Source organism: Bison bison, unplaced genomic scaffold (genome assembly GCF_000754665.1).
Source record: "Bison bison bison isolate TAMUID 2011002044 unplaced genomic scaffold, Bison_UMD1.0 scf7180017864243, whole genome shotgun sequence".
Lineage (NCBI taxonomy): Eukaryota > Metazoa > Chordata > Mammalia > Artiodactyla > Bovidae > Bison > Bison bison.
In genome coordinates, this window is record NW_011494815.1 from 1,446,673 (window position 1) to 1,464,797 (window position 18,125).

The 18,125-nt window shown below is 39.9% G+C and overlaps 1 protein-coding gene across 1 annotated transcript in view; it reads right to left on the reverse strand.

Annotated features, from left to right (window-relative positions):
- The window catches only part of TGFBR1 (transforming growth factor, beta receptor 1), a 50,425-nt gene that overhangs the window by 14,952 nt on the left and 17,348 nt on the right, over positions 1-18,125 (reverse strand). Inside the window, exons 5-7 of the mRNA XM_010847106.1 lie at positions 15,805-16,035; positions 9,613-9,780; positions 6,712-6,868 (exon numbers count right to left, since the gene is read on the reverse strand). Of these exons, the coding sequence (XP_010845408.1) occupies positions 6,712-6,868; positions 9,613-9,780; positions 15,805-16,035 (556 nt within the window). The remainder of the gene's footprint in view (positions 1-6,711; positions 6,869-9,612; positions 9,781-15,804; positions 16,036-18,125) is intronic.

The following is an 18,125-nucleotide window of genomic DNA, read 5'->3' on the forward strand; positions in this document are numbered from 1 at the left end:
AGACAGATGCTAAAGCTGAAACTCCAGTACTTTGGCCACCTCATGTGAAGAGTTGACTCATTGGGAAAGACTCTGATGCTGGGAGGGATTGGGGGCAGGAGGAGAAGGGGATGACAGAGGATGAGATGGCTGGATGGCATCACTGACTCGATGGATGTGAGTCTGAGTGAACTCCGGGAGTTGGTGATGGACAGGGAGGCCTGGCGTGCTGTGATTCATGGGGTCACAAAGAGTCGGACACGACTGAACGACTGATCTGATTGTTGATACACAATGTTAATTTCTATTGTACAGCAAAGTAATTCAGTTATACATTCTTTTCCATTAAGGTTTACCACAGAATATTGAGACATCTACTCTGAGAGTTTATGTTTATTCTCATTTCTTATATTTGGGGATAGCTGATTTATGTGTTAGTTTCAGGTGTACAGCAAAGTGATTCATTTACACACACACACACACATATATATATATGTTTTCCCACATAGGTTATCAAAAAGTACTGAGTTGAGTTAGTTCCCTATACTATATAGTAGGTTCTTATTGAGTATCTGTTTTATATATAGTATTGTGTGTATGTGCTGTGCTGTGTGTCTGACTCTGTGACACCACGGACTGTAGCCCACCAGGCTCCTCTGTCCATGGGGATTCTCCAGGCAAGAATACTGGAGTGGGTTGCCATGCCCTCCTCCAGGGGATCTACCCACCCCAGGGATCAAACCCAGGTCTCCTGCATTGCAGGCAGATTTACCGTCTGAGCCACCAGGGAAGCCCAAGAATGCTGGAGTAGGTAGCCTGTCCTTCTCCAGGGGATCTTCCTGATCCAGGAATTGAACCAGGGTCTCCTGCATTGTAGGGAGATTCTTTACCAGCTGAGCTACCAAGGAAGCCCATTGTGTGTATGTTAATCGCAAACCCATACTTTATCACTCCTTTCTACCTTTCCCCTTTAGTAACCGTAAGTTTGTTTTCTAAGCCTGTGAATCTGTTTCATAAATAAATAAGTTCATTTGTGTCATTTTTTTAGATTGCACATGTAAGCGATATGCTCTTTCTGATTTACTTTTACTTAGTATAATCTCTAGGTCCACCAGTGTTGCCACAAATGGCGTTTTCTTTTTTAATGGGTAACACTGTGTGTGTATATATATGTATATGTGTGTGTGTGTGTACATACCATATCTTCCTTATCCATTCATCTGGACATTAGACTGTCTTTTGTCTATTGTAAATAGTGTTGCAGTGAACACTGGGGGGCATGTATCTTTTCAAATTATAGTTTTTTCCAGATATATGCCTAAGAGTGGGATTGCTAGATCATATGATAGTTTCACTTTTAGTTTTTTAAAGAACCTCCATCCTTTTCTTCAAAGTGACTCTACCAGTTTTCATTTCCACTAACTGTGTAGGAGAGTTCCCTTTTCTCCACACCCTCTCTAGCATTTATTGTTTGTAGATTTTTTTTTATGATGATGATGATAATGGCCATCCTGACAGGTCTGAGGTGATACATCTTTGTAATTTTGATTTGGGCTTCTCTAATTAGTGATGTTGAGGACCTTTTCATGCGCTTTTTTGGCCATCTGTATGTCTTCTTTGAGGAAATGTCTTAGATCTTCTGCCCATTTTTTGATTGGGTTGTTGTTTTTCTTTAATATTGAGCCACATGAGCTGTTTGTAAATTTGGGAGACTAATCCCTTGTTGGTCACCTCATTTACAAATATTTTCTGTCATTCGATGGTTGTCTTTTTGGTTTTGTTTATGGTTTCCTTTACTGTGCAAATGTTTGCCCCTCTGTCTTTTGACTGGAGTATTTAGTCCACTGACATTTAAAGTAACTTGATATATACATATTTATTTCCATTTTAACTTTGTTTTCCCATTGATTTTATATTTCTTCTTTGTCCCTTTCTTTGTTTTCCTTTAGTGGTTTGATTTTCTTTTGTGTCATACTTATTTTCTTCTTGGTTTCTGTGAATCTATTGTATGTTTTTCATTGGTGGTTACTCTATTTTTCAAATACATTAATCCCATCCTATATCTCCTTGCCTTAGATAGGTAGGCATACAGGCTCAAACATATCTAGGAAATCAAAGGAAAAAAAACCCTACATCTTCTTACTTTCCTCCCCCATATTTTATGATTTAGATGTCCACTTTTATATCTTCGTGTTCTTTTGCTGTTCATTGTGGTTATCACTTTCACAGAAAAAAAAATTTTTTTTAATCTGTGTACAGGCTTATTTCAGTAATTTGCTTTCCAATTGTGATTTTTTTCCTCCCCTTTTTATTCCCCTATAGAGTATTACTCCTTTTCTATTTAGAGAAGACTTTTCAGTATTTCCTTTAGGACAGGTTTAGTATTGCTGTATACTTTCAGTTTTCTGAGAAATTCATCTCTTTCTAAACAATCACCTTGCTGGGTAGAGGATCGGAGGTTGCAGATTTTTCCCTTTTAGGACTTTGAATCTATCTTGGCACTTCCTTCTAACCTGCAACATTTCTGTAGTAGGAACAACTGATGGCGGAATCCCTTATAATTAACTTTTTGTCTTGCTTCCTTTGGAATTTTCCTCTTTAATTTCTGCTACGGATAACGTGTCTTGGTGTAGGCCTGTTTGAGTTTACCTTCTCTGGGACCCTCAGTGCTTCCTGTACCTGAATATGCATTTCGTTCTTTAGGTATGGGAAGGTTTCGGTCATAATTTCTTCAAATTCATTTTCAACCTCTTTTTCTGTCTCTTCTCCTTCTGGAATTCCTATTACGCATAGATTGGCATACTTTATCTTACCCCATAGGTCCCTTTTTTTCGTTTGGCCTTCTGTCTGCTGTCCTAATTGGGCAGTTTTCATCTTCTGTCTTCCAGGTCACTTATTTATTCTGCTATTCATTGCCTTTACTTCAGTTTTTGTCTTGGCAAGTGAGTTTTCTTGGTTCCTGTTTATAGTTTCGAATTCCTTTTTTACAGTACTCTGTATTTCTGTTGATAGCCTTTTTTAATTCCTTCAGTATTTTCAGTCTTCTTTTTGAAATCAGTGCCTACTACACTGAAGAGGTCTGTTTCATTGCTCTTTCAAGGGAATTCTCTTGGTCTTTCAACTGGGAGTGGTTCCTCTGCTTCTTCATTTTACTTAAATTTCTCCTCTGTGAGTTTCAATTCAGTTGCTCATCATGTCTGACTCTTTGCAACCCCATGGACTGCAGCATGCCAGGCTTCCCTGTCCATCACCAACTCCTTGAGCTTAATCAAATTCATGTCCATTGAGTTGGTGATGCCATCCAACCATCTCATCTTCTGTTGCCCCCTCTCCTCCCACCTTCAATCTTTCCCAGCATCAAGGTCTTTTCTAGTGAGTCAGTTCTTCCCATCAGGTGGATAAAGTATTGGAGTTTCAGCTTCAGCATCAGTCCTTCCTCAGGACTGATTTCCTTTAGGATGGACAGGTTGGACCTCCTTGCAGTCCAAGGGACTCTCAAGAGTCTTCTCCAACACCACAGTTCCAAAGCATCAATTCTTCGGTGCTCAGCTTTCTTTATAGTCCAACTCTCACATTCATATGTGATTACTGGAAAAACCATAGCCTTGACTAGATGGACCTTTGTTGACAAAGTAATGTCTCTGCTTTTTAATATGCTGTCTAGGTTGGTCATAGCTTTCCTTCCTGGGAGTAAGCATCTTTTAATTTCATGGCTGCAGTCACCATCTGCAGTGATTTTGGAGCCCAGAAAAAAAATCTCTGTTTCCACTGTTTCCCCATCTATTTGCCATGAAGTGATGGGACCAGATGCCATGATCTTAGTTTTCTGAATGTTGAGTTTTAGCCAGCTCTTTCACTGTCCTCTTGCACTTTCATCAAGAGGCTCTTTAGTTCTTCTTCACTTTCTGCCATAAGGTTGGTGTCATCTGCATATCTGAGGTTATTGATATTTCTCCCAGCAATCTTGATTCCAGCTTGTGCTTCATCCAGCCTGGCATTTCGCATGATGTACTCTGCATGAAAGCAGGGTGGCAATATACAGCCTTGACGTACTCCTTTCCTGATGTGGAACCAGTCTGTTGTTCCATGTCCAGTTCTAACTGTTGTTTCTTGACCTGCATACAGATTTCTCAAGAGGCAGGTCAGGTGGTCTGGTATTCCCATCTCTTGAAGATTTTCCACAGTTTGTTATGATCCACACAGTCAAAGGTTTTGGTGTAGTCAATAAAGCAGAAGTAGATGTTTTTCTGGAACTCTCTAGCTTTTTCAGTGACCCAATGGATGTTGGCAATTTGATCTCTGGTTCCTCTGTCTTTTCTAAATCCAGCTTGAACATCAGGAAGTTCATGGTTCACATACTGTTGAGGCCTGGCTTGGAGAATTTTGAGCATTACTTTACTAGCATGTGAGATGAATGCAATTTTGCAGTAGTTTGAATGTTCTTTGGCATTGCCTTTCTTTGGGATTGGAATGAAAACTGACCTTTTCCAGTCCTATGGCCACTGCTGAGTTTTCCAAATTTGCTGGCATATTGAGTGCAGCACTTTCACAGCATCATCTTGTGAATTTAGGAGAAACAATTATCTACGATGGTCTCTGAGGACTATTTATAGGTGGGAGCCCCCCTTTGTACCTTGTGTGGGTTTAGTATTTTTGGTGCAAGGGCTGTTTTAGTATGGATGCCTGTCACCTCTCCCCTCAGCATGTACTGGTAATTATCCTTTTGATAGAGGGCATGCAGATAATGGTCCTGGTGTTCTTGGCAATGGTGGCAGCTCATGATTGTTCCTGGAGGTGGTGTCCTGCTGCCTGAAAGCTAATGCAGGGGAAAACGCCCCTCACACATGGCCCACATGATGGCGCCTGGATTCTAAGGCAGCCCAGGCTTTCTCTGTGTACACCCTCAGATGCGATCACATCAGACCCTAACCCCTTCAGACTGTTTCTATACATCCCACCCCCGTGCCCCCCAGGTCTGATTTCTGAAGCCTGAGCTTCCACGCATAACTGAGATCATATTAGACTCAAGAAAAATATCTCCACTGGTTTACTCCAAATCCCATGAAAAGCTGAAATAGCAATTTTATGCTATTTGCCTTATGATCTTTGTTTCCAATGACCCACATCCTAGGCGTCCTACTATACACCACCTACTTTGCTGTGTACTATGCAGGGACTATGTATTTCAGTCTAGAAGTCTTCTCACTAAAACAGAATAAAAGGAAAGGCAAGGACATACTCCAGGGAACAAAATAATAGATAAAAATGAATGCCAGTCCTTAATGATACCATATTGCACAGTTCTGAGGTTTCAAAAATCCTACTAAGGTTACAGATTAGGACTCACAAAGACCTACAGCAACCACTGCCTGGAACCCTGAGTCAAAAGATCTGAGAGTCCCCATTGAATCCAAAAATACAGCTGAGATACAATAAAGCTCAGCTCTATTCAAGTCCAGCATAGCACTTTGACGGTATGTGGTGGCAAAATGCTGTGATACACAAAGCAAAGCCTTTTGGGTCAGAAAGGCCCAGGTTCAAATCTCAGCTCTTCAGCTTACCATCCAGGAGGTTGGCCACATTAACCTTCACAAGGTGGTTTCCTCATCTGTGAATTGAGGGCAGTGATACTTACCTACTTAGGTTCTTTGAGTACTCATGTGTGTGTGTTAGTCACACAGTCATGTCCGACTCTCTGGGATTCCATGGACTGTAGCCCACCAGGCTCCTCTGTCCATGGGATTTTCCAGGCAAGAATTCTGGAGTGGGTTGCCATTCCCTTCTCCAGAGGATCTTCCTGACCCAAGAACAGAACCTGGGTCTCCCACATAGTAGGCAGATTGTTTACTGACTGAGCTACCAGGGGAGTACTCATAGATTCAACAAATACTTATTGAGGACCTACTATCTTCTAGGCACCATGATAGATGCTGGGAATACAAGGCTTCTCTCAAAGCAGCTTACGATCCAATGGAATATACAGATAAGTGAACAGTTATAATGTGCTAAGTGGTCCAGATTTAGCATGCAATGTGGGTGCCTAACAAGGACATCTAACAGTCCAGAAAAAGATTCCTCTGAGAAAGGAAGACTGAGTACAAGTTAAAGAAACAGGAGGGGAAAGTATGCTCTAGGACAGAAGTCAGGCCCACAATCTGTGGCACCCCCTGTCAGAGCAGTGGCAGCGTTAGATTAAAAATGAAGTGCACAATGAATGTAACGTGCTTGAATCTTCCCCACCCCTGGTCCTTGGGAAAATTACCTTTAAAATAATGAGTCCCGGGTGCCCAAAAGGGTGGGGACTGCTGCTCTAGGATATAGCACATGTGAAAGTTTGAAGAGAGAAAGCTATGTTTTCAGGAAATAAAAATATAAAAACAGTTGGGCTAACTACATCACAACATTTGAAGAGAACATTAAATGATGTAATATACATAAGAGACGAATTAAAATGACTGGTACACAGTAGGTACCCCATTAATATTAACTACTCTTATGATAACATAACTAATAGTAGTATTTTCTGGAAAGGCTACCTTTCATCAGCAGTAACCTTTGTAAGTTAGCTAACCATGATTTCAGAGCAGGCAAGACCATGAGATCTTCCACCTGTGAGCAGTCTAATAAAGAACAAGGTTGAGTTTCAGAAAAGTTATGTATCTAGAAATGAGAAGGAAAAGAAGTCAACTTCAGAACATAAAAATAACTGTGTTCACTCTGTGATAAGTATACCTTTTTGTTCCCACTCTATGGTTTGGAGCAATGTCAATTGTATCCGTGGCCGAATCATGCCTTACTGCCAATCCTAAGTCTGCAATACAGCAAGTTCCATTCTTCTTTACCAAGATATTCTTTGATTTCAAATCCCTATGAGCTATGGCTGGTTTTCCTAAAGAAAAAGAAAGTTAAACATGGTTGCTTAAAGGGCAATACCAATCACAAATCTCACCTAGGTCCTCCCATCCCAGTATCAAAAGCATTTCATCCCCGTCACTGCAATACCTGGGCCCTTACTAAACCAACTAACATGAATCAGTGCACAAAAAGTTGATGAGATTACATTTCAAAGAAAACAGATGATGTTCAAAAATATGTCTAACACTCAAAAACCAGGAGGTTAAAGATACTAGTTTGTTGATACCCTATGAATCTTTTTTTATAGGACGCCTAGGTACTAATATTCCAATCCAAGAACCAAAAATCTAGATCACCTCTTTTGCCTATCAATCAACTGGAATATATTCATTAAATGTGTAATGCCTTTAATACTAACTACTAGAAAAAGTGCTATTATAAAATAATTACAGTGTGTAGAACTTGGAACCCTCAGAGGCCGCTGGTGGGAATGTACAATAAAATAGTACAGGCCCTTTGTGAACTTGCCAGACTTTTTTTTTTTTTCCCCAAATCATTAGTTACTGTCTGATCCAGTAACTTCACCTCCAGGCATATACCCAAGATAATGGAAACGTATCCACACTAAAACTTGTACATCAGTGTTCATAGCAGCATTATTCATAATAGCCCAAAGTGGAAACAACAAATGTCTATCACTGATGAATGGATACCCAAAATGTAGTAAATCCATATAATGAAATATTGCTTGGACATAAAAGGGAATGAATTTCTGATAATGCTGCAACATGGATAAACCTTGAACCTATACTAGAAAGCAGCTAGTCATAAAAGGTATATTGTATGATTCCATATGCTATGTCCAGAATAAGCAAATCTATATAGATGGTCATAAAGAGTCGGACACAACTTAGTGACTGAACAATAGATGGAAAATAAGTTAGAGGTTGCCTAGAGCTAGAGAGTTTAGAGGGAAATGGGGAGTGACTGCTGAGAACTATAGGCCTCACCTCTTTTGAGGTGATGAAAATGTTCTTAAATGTTCTTAAAATGTGGTGATAGCTATACAAAACTGATTATACTAAAAACCACTCATTTGTACACCAAATGGGTAAACTGTATAGTATGTGAATTACAACTCAATTTGTTATTGTTCAGTCACCAAGTCATGTCTGACTCTTTGCGACCCTATGGACTGGAGCAGGCCAGGCTCCTGGCCTGTCTCCTGGAGTTCGTTCAAACTGATGTCCATTGAGTTGGTGATGCTATCTAACCATCTCATCCCCTGCCACCCCCTTTCCCTTTTGCCTTCTGTTTTCCCCAGCACCAGGGTCTTTTGCAATGAGTTGGCTCTTTGTACTAGGTGGCCAAAGTACTGGAGCTTCAGCATCAGTCCTTCCAAAGAATATTCTGGGTTTTCTTTTAGGACTGACTGGTTTGATCTCCTTGCAGCTCTAGGAATTCTCAAGAGTCTTCTCCAGCGCCACAGATTGAAACCATCAATTCTTTGGCGCTCAGCCTTCTTTATGGTCCAGCTCTCATATTCATACATGACTACTGGAAAACCACGGCTTTGACTACACAGACCTCTCTCGGCAGAGTGATGTCTCTGCTTTTTAATACGCTACCTAGGTCTGTCATAGCTTTCCTTCCGAGGAGCAAGTGTCTTAATTTCATGGCTGCAGTCACCGTCCACAGTGATTTTGGAGCCCAAGAAAAGAAAATCTGTCACTGCATTCACTTTTTCCCTTTCTATTTGTCATAAAGTGATGTAACTGGATGCCTGGATCTTCCTTTTTTGAATGTTGACTTTTAAGCCAGCTTTTTCACGCTCGTCTTTCACCTTCATCAAGAGGCATTTTAGTTACTCTTCACTTTCTGTCATTACCATCATTCTGAGGTTGTTGATATTTCTTCTAGCAGTCTTGATTCCAGCTTGTGATTCACCCAGCCTGGTATCTCACATGATGTATTCTGCATATAAATTAAATAAGTAGGGTGACAATATACAGCCTTGCTGTACTCCTTTCCCAATTTTGAACCTGTTTTTAAAGTCTATTTTGTTTCATGTCCAGTTCTAACTGTTGCTTCTTGATCTGCATACAGGTTTCTAGGGAGATAGGTAAGGTGGTCTGGTATTCCCATCTCTCTAAGAATTTTCCAGTTTATTGTATGTGACATAGTATGTGAATTAAAGCTCAATAAGGCTATTATAATCACCAATGATTTTGCAAAGATGGGGCAGGCTGAAATAGTAAAACAGCATGTGTGACGTATATAGTAAAGCTGGTAATGGGGTTAGCAAGTGGATAATCATCAGGTAGCAAGTGGATAATCATTAGAGCAGAGACTACACTGGCATCTAATATCTTATATAGCACAATACTAACTCATGCAATCTCCTTATCCTAGGATCAAACACAATTATCAGATGGTCAGATAACATTTATGTAGCATGTTGGATGTTTACAGAACATCTTCACATTTCATTTGGTACTATACATAAATTCCAAAATCAAGATCCTCAAAATCACAAGACTAAACACTACTTTTAAGAACTTACCAAAATATCAGTATTGTTGTAACAACTAGAGAATCTCTAATCAAATTCTTAGATTCCTAACTCTATGTTAGATTTTCAACAGAAAGTTAAGATATTCTCATATAAAAACTCATTTTAAACATTTCTACTTCGGCTGACTTCTTGCAAAAATTTTCTGAATAGACATTAGACCCATAGGAATTTAAAGCTTAAATAACAGGACTGCTTTGAGTTACCTTGGGTACCAACTATCTCCATGTGAAGATGGGCAAGTCCACTTGCTGTGGACAGAGCAAGTTTTATCATTCCTTCCACAGTAACTGTGTATCTGTTCAAATAATCAAAAAGGGATCCGTGCTCATGATAATCTGACACCAACCAGAGCTGAGTCCATGTGCCATTGTCTGCCAAGTAGAAAAACAATATTTCAGATAGGCTATAGAACATTTATGATTTATCTGTTCAAACATTATGACTTTTTACTCAGTCCTGAATCACACAACGGCAACACATTGGTACCTTACATTTGTATAGATTTCTTTCATATTTTGTTGTTCATATATTTTCATTTATTTTCAGTTTTCTTATACGTTTATGTTTATATCCTTTAGGTCCTTAAATTAAGTCGCCTATTCTTGAGATTGAGGCAAAGACAACTACTCCATTCAAGAGACAAAGAATCACAGTGTAAAGACGCTGATCTCGAGTCCACACAAACAGTAGCAGGGATGGGACTGTTTAATACATAGAAGAATGCCTGGTCCAGGTGAGGTGCTCAGTGATTGTTCCTGGAAGCTGGGAGGGAAACAAGGAGGAAAAAGAGAAATACCTGGAACCTAGCACAGCCATAGTGGGAATAGAATATTAGGGGACAAACCATATGTGACCTTAAATGAGAAATGCAAGCTTTAATGACAAACTGTGTATACAGTTCAACAAGAAGCCAAGTAAGATTATTACAATTCCAAGGTATCCAGCTTAGAAAACTATAAAAACAGTAGTATCACTGACACATGGGGTAGCTGAGATAGGAACTAAAAATGTCAGGAGGGGAAAAGGCTGGGACTGAATTTAATTTTACACAAGGTAGTTTTAAACCTCACCAGCTAAGAATGTGCCTTTTTCCAAAAGTTCAATTAACTGTAAACCAGTATGTGAAATGAAAATGTATTTTCCCTTAGGAACCATGGTAAAGGTTCTGGCTGGGCTTCTAGGCTAGGCTGGTCCACAAAAGTCCATTTAACCTAGAAGTAGCTGGAGAACCATATATTTCACAAAATCGTGATAGCAAAACAGTATTACAACAATACTAGGAGGCAGGGCATTTCAGTAAAAGATGCTTTACTTGGAGTCATTCTGACCTGGGTTGGAATCCAGGGCCTGGCTGTTACTGATGATAAGATAATAGGTTTTTAAAAAGCATTTAGCATGGCACACAAGAACTAAAATGTGCTATTTCCTTCCCTGTTAGTTGTAAAACGAAAGAAACTCAAAGTGACATAAAACACTTTATTTTGAAGGTTGTTACTTGAAAGAAAGCAACTCTGATTAGAAGAAATTAAGGAATGAAATGTTTTCAGAAGATTCTGGAGGAGGTTGCTGAGTATTTTTGAAAGGATTTAGATATTCATGATACTAATTCTTTATAAATTTGTTCATAAACTTTAATCAACTGATTCTGTTCAAACTTGTACCTTTCCTTTTCCTCGATACAGGTATATCACTAAGTACATCTGCATGATTAACCATAGCTGAATTCTGGAAGGTTCACAAATAACAAGAAATAAATTCGGAACACAGTAAGATGGAAGACTGGGAGAGTTTCTGAGGTAATTGACAAGAGAGGTGGAAGGATATACTAGAGGCTATGCCCACATAAAGGGTTGTCTGAGTTGGAATTAACTAAATTAGGAGGAAAATAAAGAAAAGGGAATAGGGGGCTGGAGGTGAAGGTGGTGGGGGAGCAGCAGCCCTAGGTTCTAAGCAGAGTCCATTGCCCCCTAACACAGAAGAAAGGAGAGTAGGGAAGAGCCAGCAGGGTCACCAATTCCCACGGTGACCACTAGGTGACAGCACTAGCTTGGTTGCTGCTTGAGCACAGAGTAGAGTTCAGGGCACAGTAGCGGGAGCGCTTTTTGCCAGTCAGCATGTTAACAACTTAGAACAAGCCTAAAACATGCTGGGCCTGGTAAGAGCCTCAAACTGCAGTTTTTAAAGTCACTGCCACCACTGAATTTGAAACCAAAAATGTGGGTGAGTTCTTTGACGGAGAAATTACTATTTGTAAAATTAGAGCCTTCATATGAGTTAACAAGGGTTTCAGAAAACAAAAGCACCTATTAAGAAATAAACTCACCCAATCAATCAGAAAGTGGAGAAAAGACCTAAACAGACATTTTTCCAAAGAAGACATACAGATGGCTAACAAACGTGAAAAGATGCTCAACATCTCTCATTATTAGAGAAATGCAAATGAAAACTACAATGAGGTATTATCACCTCACACCATTCAGAATGGCCATCATCAAAAAGTCTACAAACAATAAATGCTGGAGAGGGTGTGGAGAAAAGGGAACACTCTTGCACTGTTGGTGGGAATGTAAATTGATACAGCCACTATGGAAGATGGTTTGGGGATTCCTTAAAAAACTAGGAATAAAACCACTATATGACTCAGCAATCCCACTCCTAGGCATATACCCTGAGGAAACCAAAATTGAAAAAGATACATCTATCCCATTGTTCACTGCAGCAATATTTACAATAGCTAGAACATGGAAGCAACCTAGATGTCCATCGACAGCCATAAAAAGGAATGCATTTGAGTCAGTTCTGATGAGGTGGATAAACCTAGAACCTATTATACAGAGTGAAGTGAGTCAGAGAAAAGATAAATATCATATTCTAATGCATATATACAGAATCTAGAAAATGGTACTGAAGTATTTATTTACAGGGCAACAGTTGAGAAACAGAATAGACTTATGGATGTGGGGAGAGGGAAGGAGAGGGTGAGATGTATGGAAAGAGTAACATGGAAACTTACATTACCATATGTAAAATAGATAGCCAATGGGAATTTGCTGTATGGCTAAGGAAACGCAAACGGCTCTGTATCAATCTACAGGGGTGGGATGAGGAGGGAGGTTCAAAAGGGAGGGGATATACGTATACCTGTGACTGATTCATGTCGAGGTTTGACAGAAAACAAAATTCTGTAAAGCAATTATCCTTCAATAAAAAAATTTTAAAAACTCCCATCAGTTCAGTTCAGTTGCTCAGTCGTGTCCGACTCTGCGACCCCATGAATCGCAGCACTCCCTGTCCATCACCAATTCCTGGAGTTCACCTAAACCCACGTCCATCGAGTCGGTGATGCCATCCAGCCATCTCATCCTCTGTCATCCCCTTTTCCTCTTGCCCCCAATCCCTCCCAGCATCAGAGTCTTTTCCAATGAGTCAACTCTTCGCACGAGGTGGCCAAAGTACTGAGTTTCAGCTTTAGCATCATTCCTTCCAAAGAACACCCAGGACTGATCTCCTTTAGAATGGACTGGTTGGATCTCCTGCAGTCCATAAGACTCAAGAGTCACCTCCAACACCACAGTTCAAAAGCATCAATTCTTCGGTGCTCAGCCTTCTTCACAGTCCAACTCTCACATCCATACCTGACCACTGGAAAAACCATAGCCTTGACTAGACGGACCTTTATTGGCAAAGTAAAAACTCCATACTCACAGAATATATTGACTGTTTTAAAGCATTGGGGAAGAAGAAAAATGGTGTCTGAGAGAAGAAAATGAAAACTAAGGACTTGGTCAGACTATAAGTACTAGTTTTGTTTGTTTTTAAACAATACCAAATTGGTAGTATCTATTGATAACAGCTGCTTACATCCATCATCACCCCAGGTCACAAAAAGTAGATAATCACATATATATGCCTCCTGATGAGGTGCAATAGAAAGAATACAATATGTAGAAAGTATATAATATTTTCAGTCAGAAAACCGATAATCAAATTCAGTTTCTAATTTTAACTACCAGTTTTCAAATTATACAGGAGCAAGTTCAGAGATACTGTACGAATTCAATTAGCAAATCTAGAATATGATAAGCTCTATAGGACAAATAATCCAGTTTCTTTAACAAATAAACTGCAAGGGAAAAAAGGGGGGGGATCCCCAGTGTTTTCAAAGGATTTAAGATAAATATCAACCAAATGCAATGGATCCTAAAAATGAATAACCAATAAGTAAACAATTGCAGAAATATGAAACTGACTAGGTATTTGATGGCATCTTTTAAATTGACAATGGTAGTATGGTTATGTTTCATAAAAAAATGATTCCCTATAATCTAAAGATGCAAACTGAAATATTCATAGGGAAAAGATGTATTGCTGGGATTAGCTTCAAATAATTCAAAGGGGGCAGAGTAGATGGAATCAGAACTCAAATATGATTTGCAATGAGCTGATAATTTTTGAAGCTGGGTAATGGGAATCCCCATCTATTTGCCATGAAGTAATGGGACTGGATGCCATGATCTTCGTTTTCTGAATGTTAAGCTTTAAGCCAACTTTTTCACTCTCCTCTTTCACTTTCATCAAGAGGTTTTTTAAGTTCCTCTTCAACTTTTTGCCATAAGGGTGGTATCATCTGCATATCTGAGGTTATTGATATTTCTCCCGGCAATCTTGATTCCAGCTTGTGCTTCTTCCAGCCCAGCGTTTCTCATGATGTACTCTGCATGTAAGTTAAATAAGCAGGGTGACAATATACAGCCTTGACATACTCCTTTTCCTATTTGGAACCAGTCTGTTGTTCCATGTCCAGTTCTAACTGTTGCTTCCTGACCTGCATATAGGTTTCTCAAGAGGCAGGTCAGGTGGTCTGGTATTCCCATCTCTTTCAGAATTTTCCACAGTTTATTGTGATCCACACAGTTAAAGGCTTTGGCATAGTCAATAAAGCAGAAATGAGAGTCCCTTGGACTGCAAGGAGATCCAACCAGTCCATTCTGAAGGAGATCAGCCCTGGGTGTTCTTTGGAAGGAATGAGGCTAAAGCTGAAACTCCACTACTTTGGCCACCCCATGCAAAGAGTTGACTCATTGGAAAAGACTCTGATGCTGGGAGGGGTTGGGGGCAGGAGGAGAAGGGGACGACAGAGGATGAGATGGCTGGATGGCATCACTGACTCGATGGATGTGAGTTTGAGTGAACTCTAGGAGTTGGTGATGAACAGGGAGGCCTGGAGTGCTCCAATTCATGGGGTCGCAAAGAGTCGGACACGACTGAGTGACTAAACTGAACTGAATGGGAATCCACTATCCTATTCTCTACTTTTCTGTATACTGGATATTTTCTACAAATAAAAGTTTAAAAAAAACAAGTAATGTTCGTTGTAAATAAATTTGAAAATACAGAGAAACAACAAGAAAAATCAAAATCACCCATGAACACCAAGATTAAACACTATTAACATTTTGAAGAAATAAATATTATTGAAGAAAATGGGAAGGGAGAAGAGTAAAAAGATGACTATGGTTATGGCCTTTAAAAAAGAATGAAAGCAGTTTTCTAAAAATACAAATAGCAATGCTGGGAAATACATTTGATTCAAAGCAAGTACAATGAGAGTTGAGTTTAATACAAGTCTCTGACAAAAGCTAAAAGGTAGGGATTGTGGGCACTGCTATAAAAACTGAAGCCAGAAAAGTAAGTACAGTCTGAAGTGACTTTTCAGTCACTGCTCATCCTGACTGTCTACACACATGGCTTCCTCACTTGCTTCAGCATCTGATCTGACCCCTGGCCTCAATCACCTGTGTACCACAGGCAAGAAAGCGTTCATCCACATGGTTACCAAGATCTAGGTGGTTTTAGAGAAACCATTTCTCTAAGTGAGTTTACTTAAAAGACTAATCTATTTAGCCCTAGAAATTTAAACACAGAATACACTTGAAAAGTTATTTTTATTCTCCCTATAAATAACCTCATTAGGAAATACTAGAATGCCCTAATGGTCAGGAGGAGAATAAAAGGAAACGTATCTGAGCTCTAGTCTGTCTCAGAACTCTGGGCAACAAGAGCTTATGAATTTTTTTCTCTGTTATGACTATATTCAATATCTAACTTCCCAGAACCAAATTAACAAAAGCATATAGTTTCATTTTTTGTTTTTTTAAATAGCTCTTTATACTTTATGAAGTAATTAGAGGTTTAGGAACATGTCAAGAATCAAGAAAATCTTTTAGCAGTTCCTGTTTCTAAAGGCTTCTAATGTATTCTGTTTTACTTAATAGGTCTAATCAATATGACAAACATCCATTTCTCATCAAATATGACAGTGTTTAGTAGTCTTATTTGTAGAATGAATTAAAATATATTTTGTTACACTCAGAGGAGAAGCAAATGTCACTGACCTTTATTGTCTGCTGCTATAAATCCCAAGATGTTTTCGTGACGTAACATGACAGTCTGATAAATCTCTGCTTCACGGAACCATGAACGTTCTTCTCTAGAGGAGAATATTTTAACAGCAACTTCTTCTCCTCTCCATTTTCCTCGCCAAACTTCTCCAAAACGACCTTTGCCAATACTTTCTTGTAACACAATAGTTCTCGCAATTGTTCTCTGAACAAGCAATGGTAAACCTAAGGATAAAAATAAACAGTATTCAATACAAAATATTAGTATGTGTTTCTAACCCAGGATAGGTGTTAAAGAATGACCCAAAAACTTAAAATCTCACTGAGGAAATACAGAGTAAATTTGTGAAATCAGTAATTCATGATAAAAAGGAAACTAATAAAAGGATCCAGAAACTCCTAACAGTCAAGGTAGGCTTTAAAAGATAAGCTGAATTTATACTGGGTTTACAGAAGGGACAGGACTAAAGAAGAAGAGAAGGTAAGGTGTTTAGATAGGAGGAATATACAAGCAAAAGTAGAAGGAAGGAGATAGATGATACATGTTTCGGGAACCAGCTTAGATAAGCAGAATGGGGACGTGTGTAGTAAAACAGTAGAACAGGAGGGAAGCTGCGTCGGAATGTGAGGAGTACTGAATGCCAAGCTCCAGATGACCAGTGAAGAGCTGTAGGAGAAAGAGGAACTGGTAAACATTTCTGAAAGGGGGCCATGAATGGGAAGAAATGATTTACAAATCTTAGTTCAGAAAGATGAGTCTGGTAAGTTTTAAGAATGGGAGGAAAAAAGTATGTAAACACCAGAAACAAGAGAAGTGAATTCTGGTCTAACTTTAAAAATGATCACAAAAACCATCTCAGGACAAGAAATTTACTAATTTATGTGCTAGGACAGCTCCTCTAGGCCCTCCTGCGCCCGTGCAGCCACGGCTCCTTGGACGTGGGGTTGGTCCTCCTGGCCACCGCCCCTGGCCTCGGGCCTGGGGTAGCTCCTCCAGCCCGCCGCCCTTGGCCTTGGGCTTAGGGGCATGGGCTAGCTCCTCCCGCCCGTGGCGCCTGGCCTCGGGCTTGGGGCATGGGGTATCTCCTCCCGGCCGCCACCCATGACCTCAAACGCCGGGTATCTCCTCTCGGCCACTACCCCTGACCTCGGATGCGGGGTAGCTCCTCTCGGCCGTTCAGTAGGGAAAACCACTAGACCATTCAGGTATGACCTAAATCAAATCCCTTATGATTATACAGTGGAAGTGAGAAATAGATTTAAGGGCCTAGATCTGCTAAGACTGCCTGATGAACTATGGAATGAGGTTCGTGACATTGTACAGGAGACAGTGATCAAGACCATCCCCATGGAAAAGAAATGCAAAAAAGCAAAATGGCTGTCTGGGGAGGCCTTACAAATAGCTGTGAAAAGAAACGAAGCGAAAAGCAAAGGAGAAAAGGAAAGATATAAACATCTGAATGCAGAGTTCCAAAGAATAGCAAGAAGAGATAAGAAAGCCTTCTTCAGCGATCAATGCAAAGAAACAGAAGAAAATAACAGAATGGGAAAGACTAGAGATCTCTTCAAGAAAATCAGAAATACCAAGGGAACATTTCATGCAAAGATGGGCTTGATAAAGGACAGAAATGGTATGGCCTGACAGAAGCAGAAGATACTAAGAGATGGCAAGCATACACAGAAGAACTGTACAAAAAAGATCTTCATGACCCAGATAATCACAATGGTGTGATCACTGACCTAGAGCCAGACATCCTGGAATGTGAAGTCAAGTGGGCCTTAGAAAGCATGACTACGAACAAAGCTAGTGAAGGTGATGGAATTCCAGTTGAGCTCTTCCAAATCCTGAAAGATGATGCTGTGAAAGTGCTGCACTCAATATGCCAGCAAATCTGGAAAACTCAGCAGTGGCCAAGGGCTGGAAAAGGTCAGTTTTCATTCCAATCCCAAAGAAAGGCAATGCAAAAGAATGCTCAAACTACCGCACAATTGCACTCATCTCACACGCTAGTAACGTAATGCTCAAAATTCTCCAAGCCAGGCTTCAGCAATATGTGAACCATGAACTTCCTGATGTTCAAGCTGGTTTTAGAAAAGGCAGAGGAACCAGAGATCAAATTGCCAACATCTGCTGGATCATGGAAAAAGCAAGAGAGTTCCAGAAAAACATCTATTTCTGCTTTATTGACTATGCCAAAGCCTTTGACTCTGTGGATCACAATAAACTGTGGAAAATTCTGAAACAGATGGGAATACCAGACCACCTGACCTGCCTCTTGAGAAACCTGTATGCAGGTCAGGAAGCAACAGTTAGA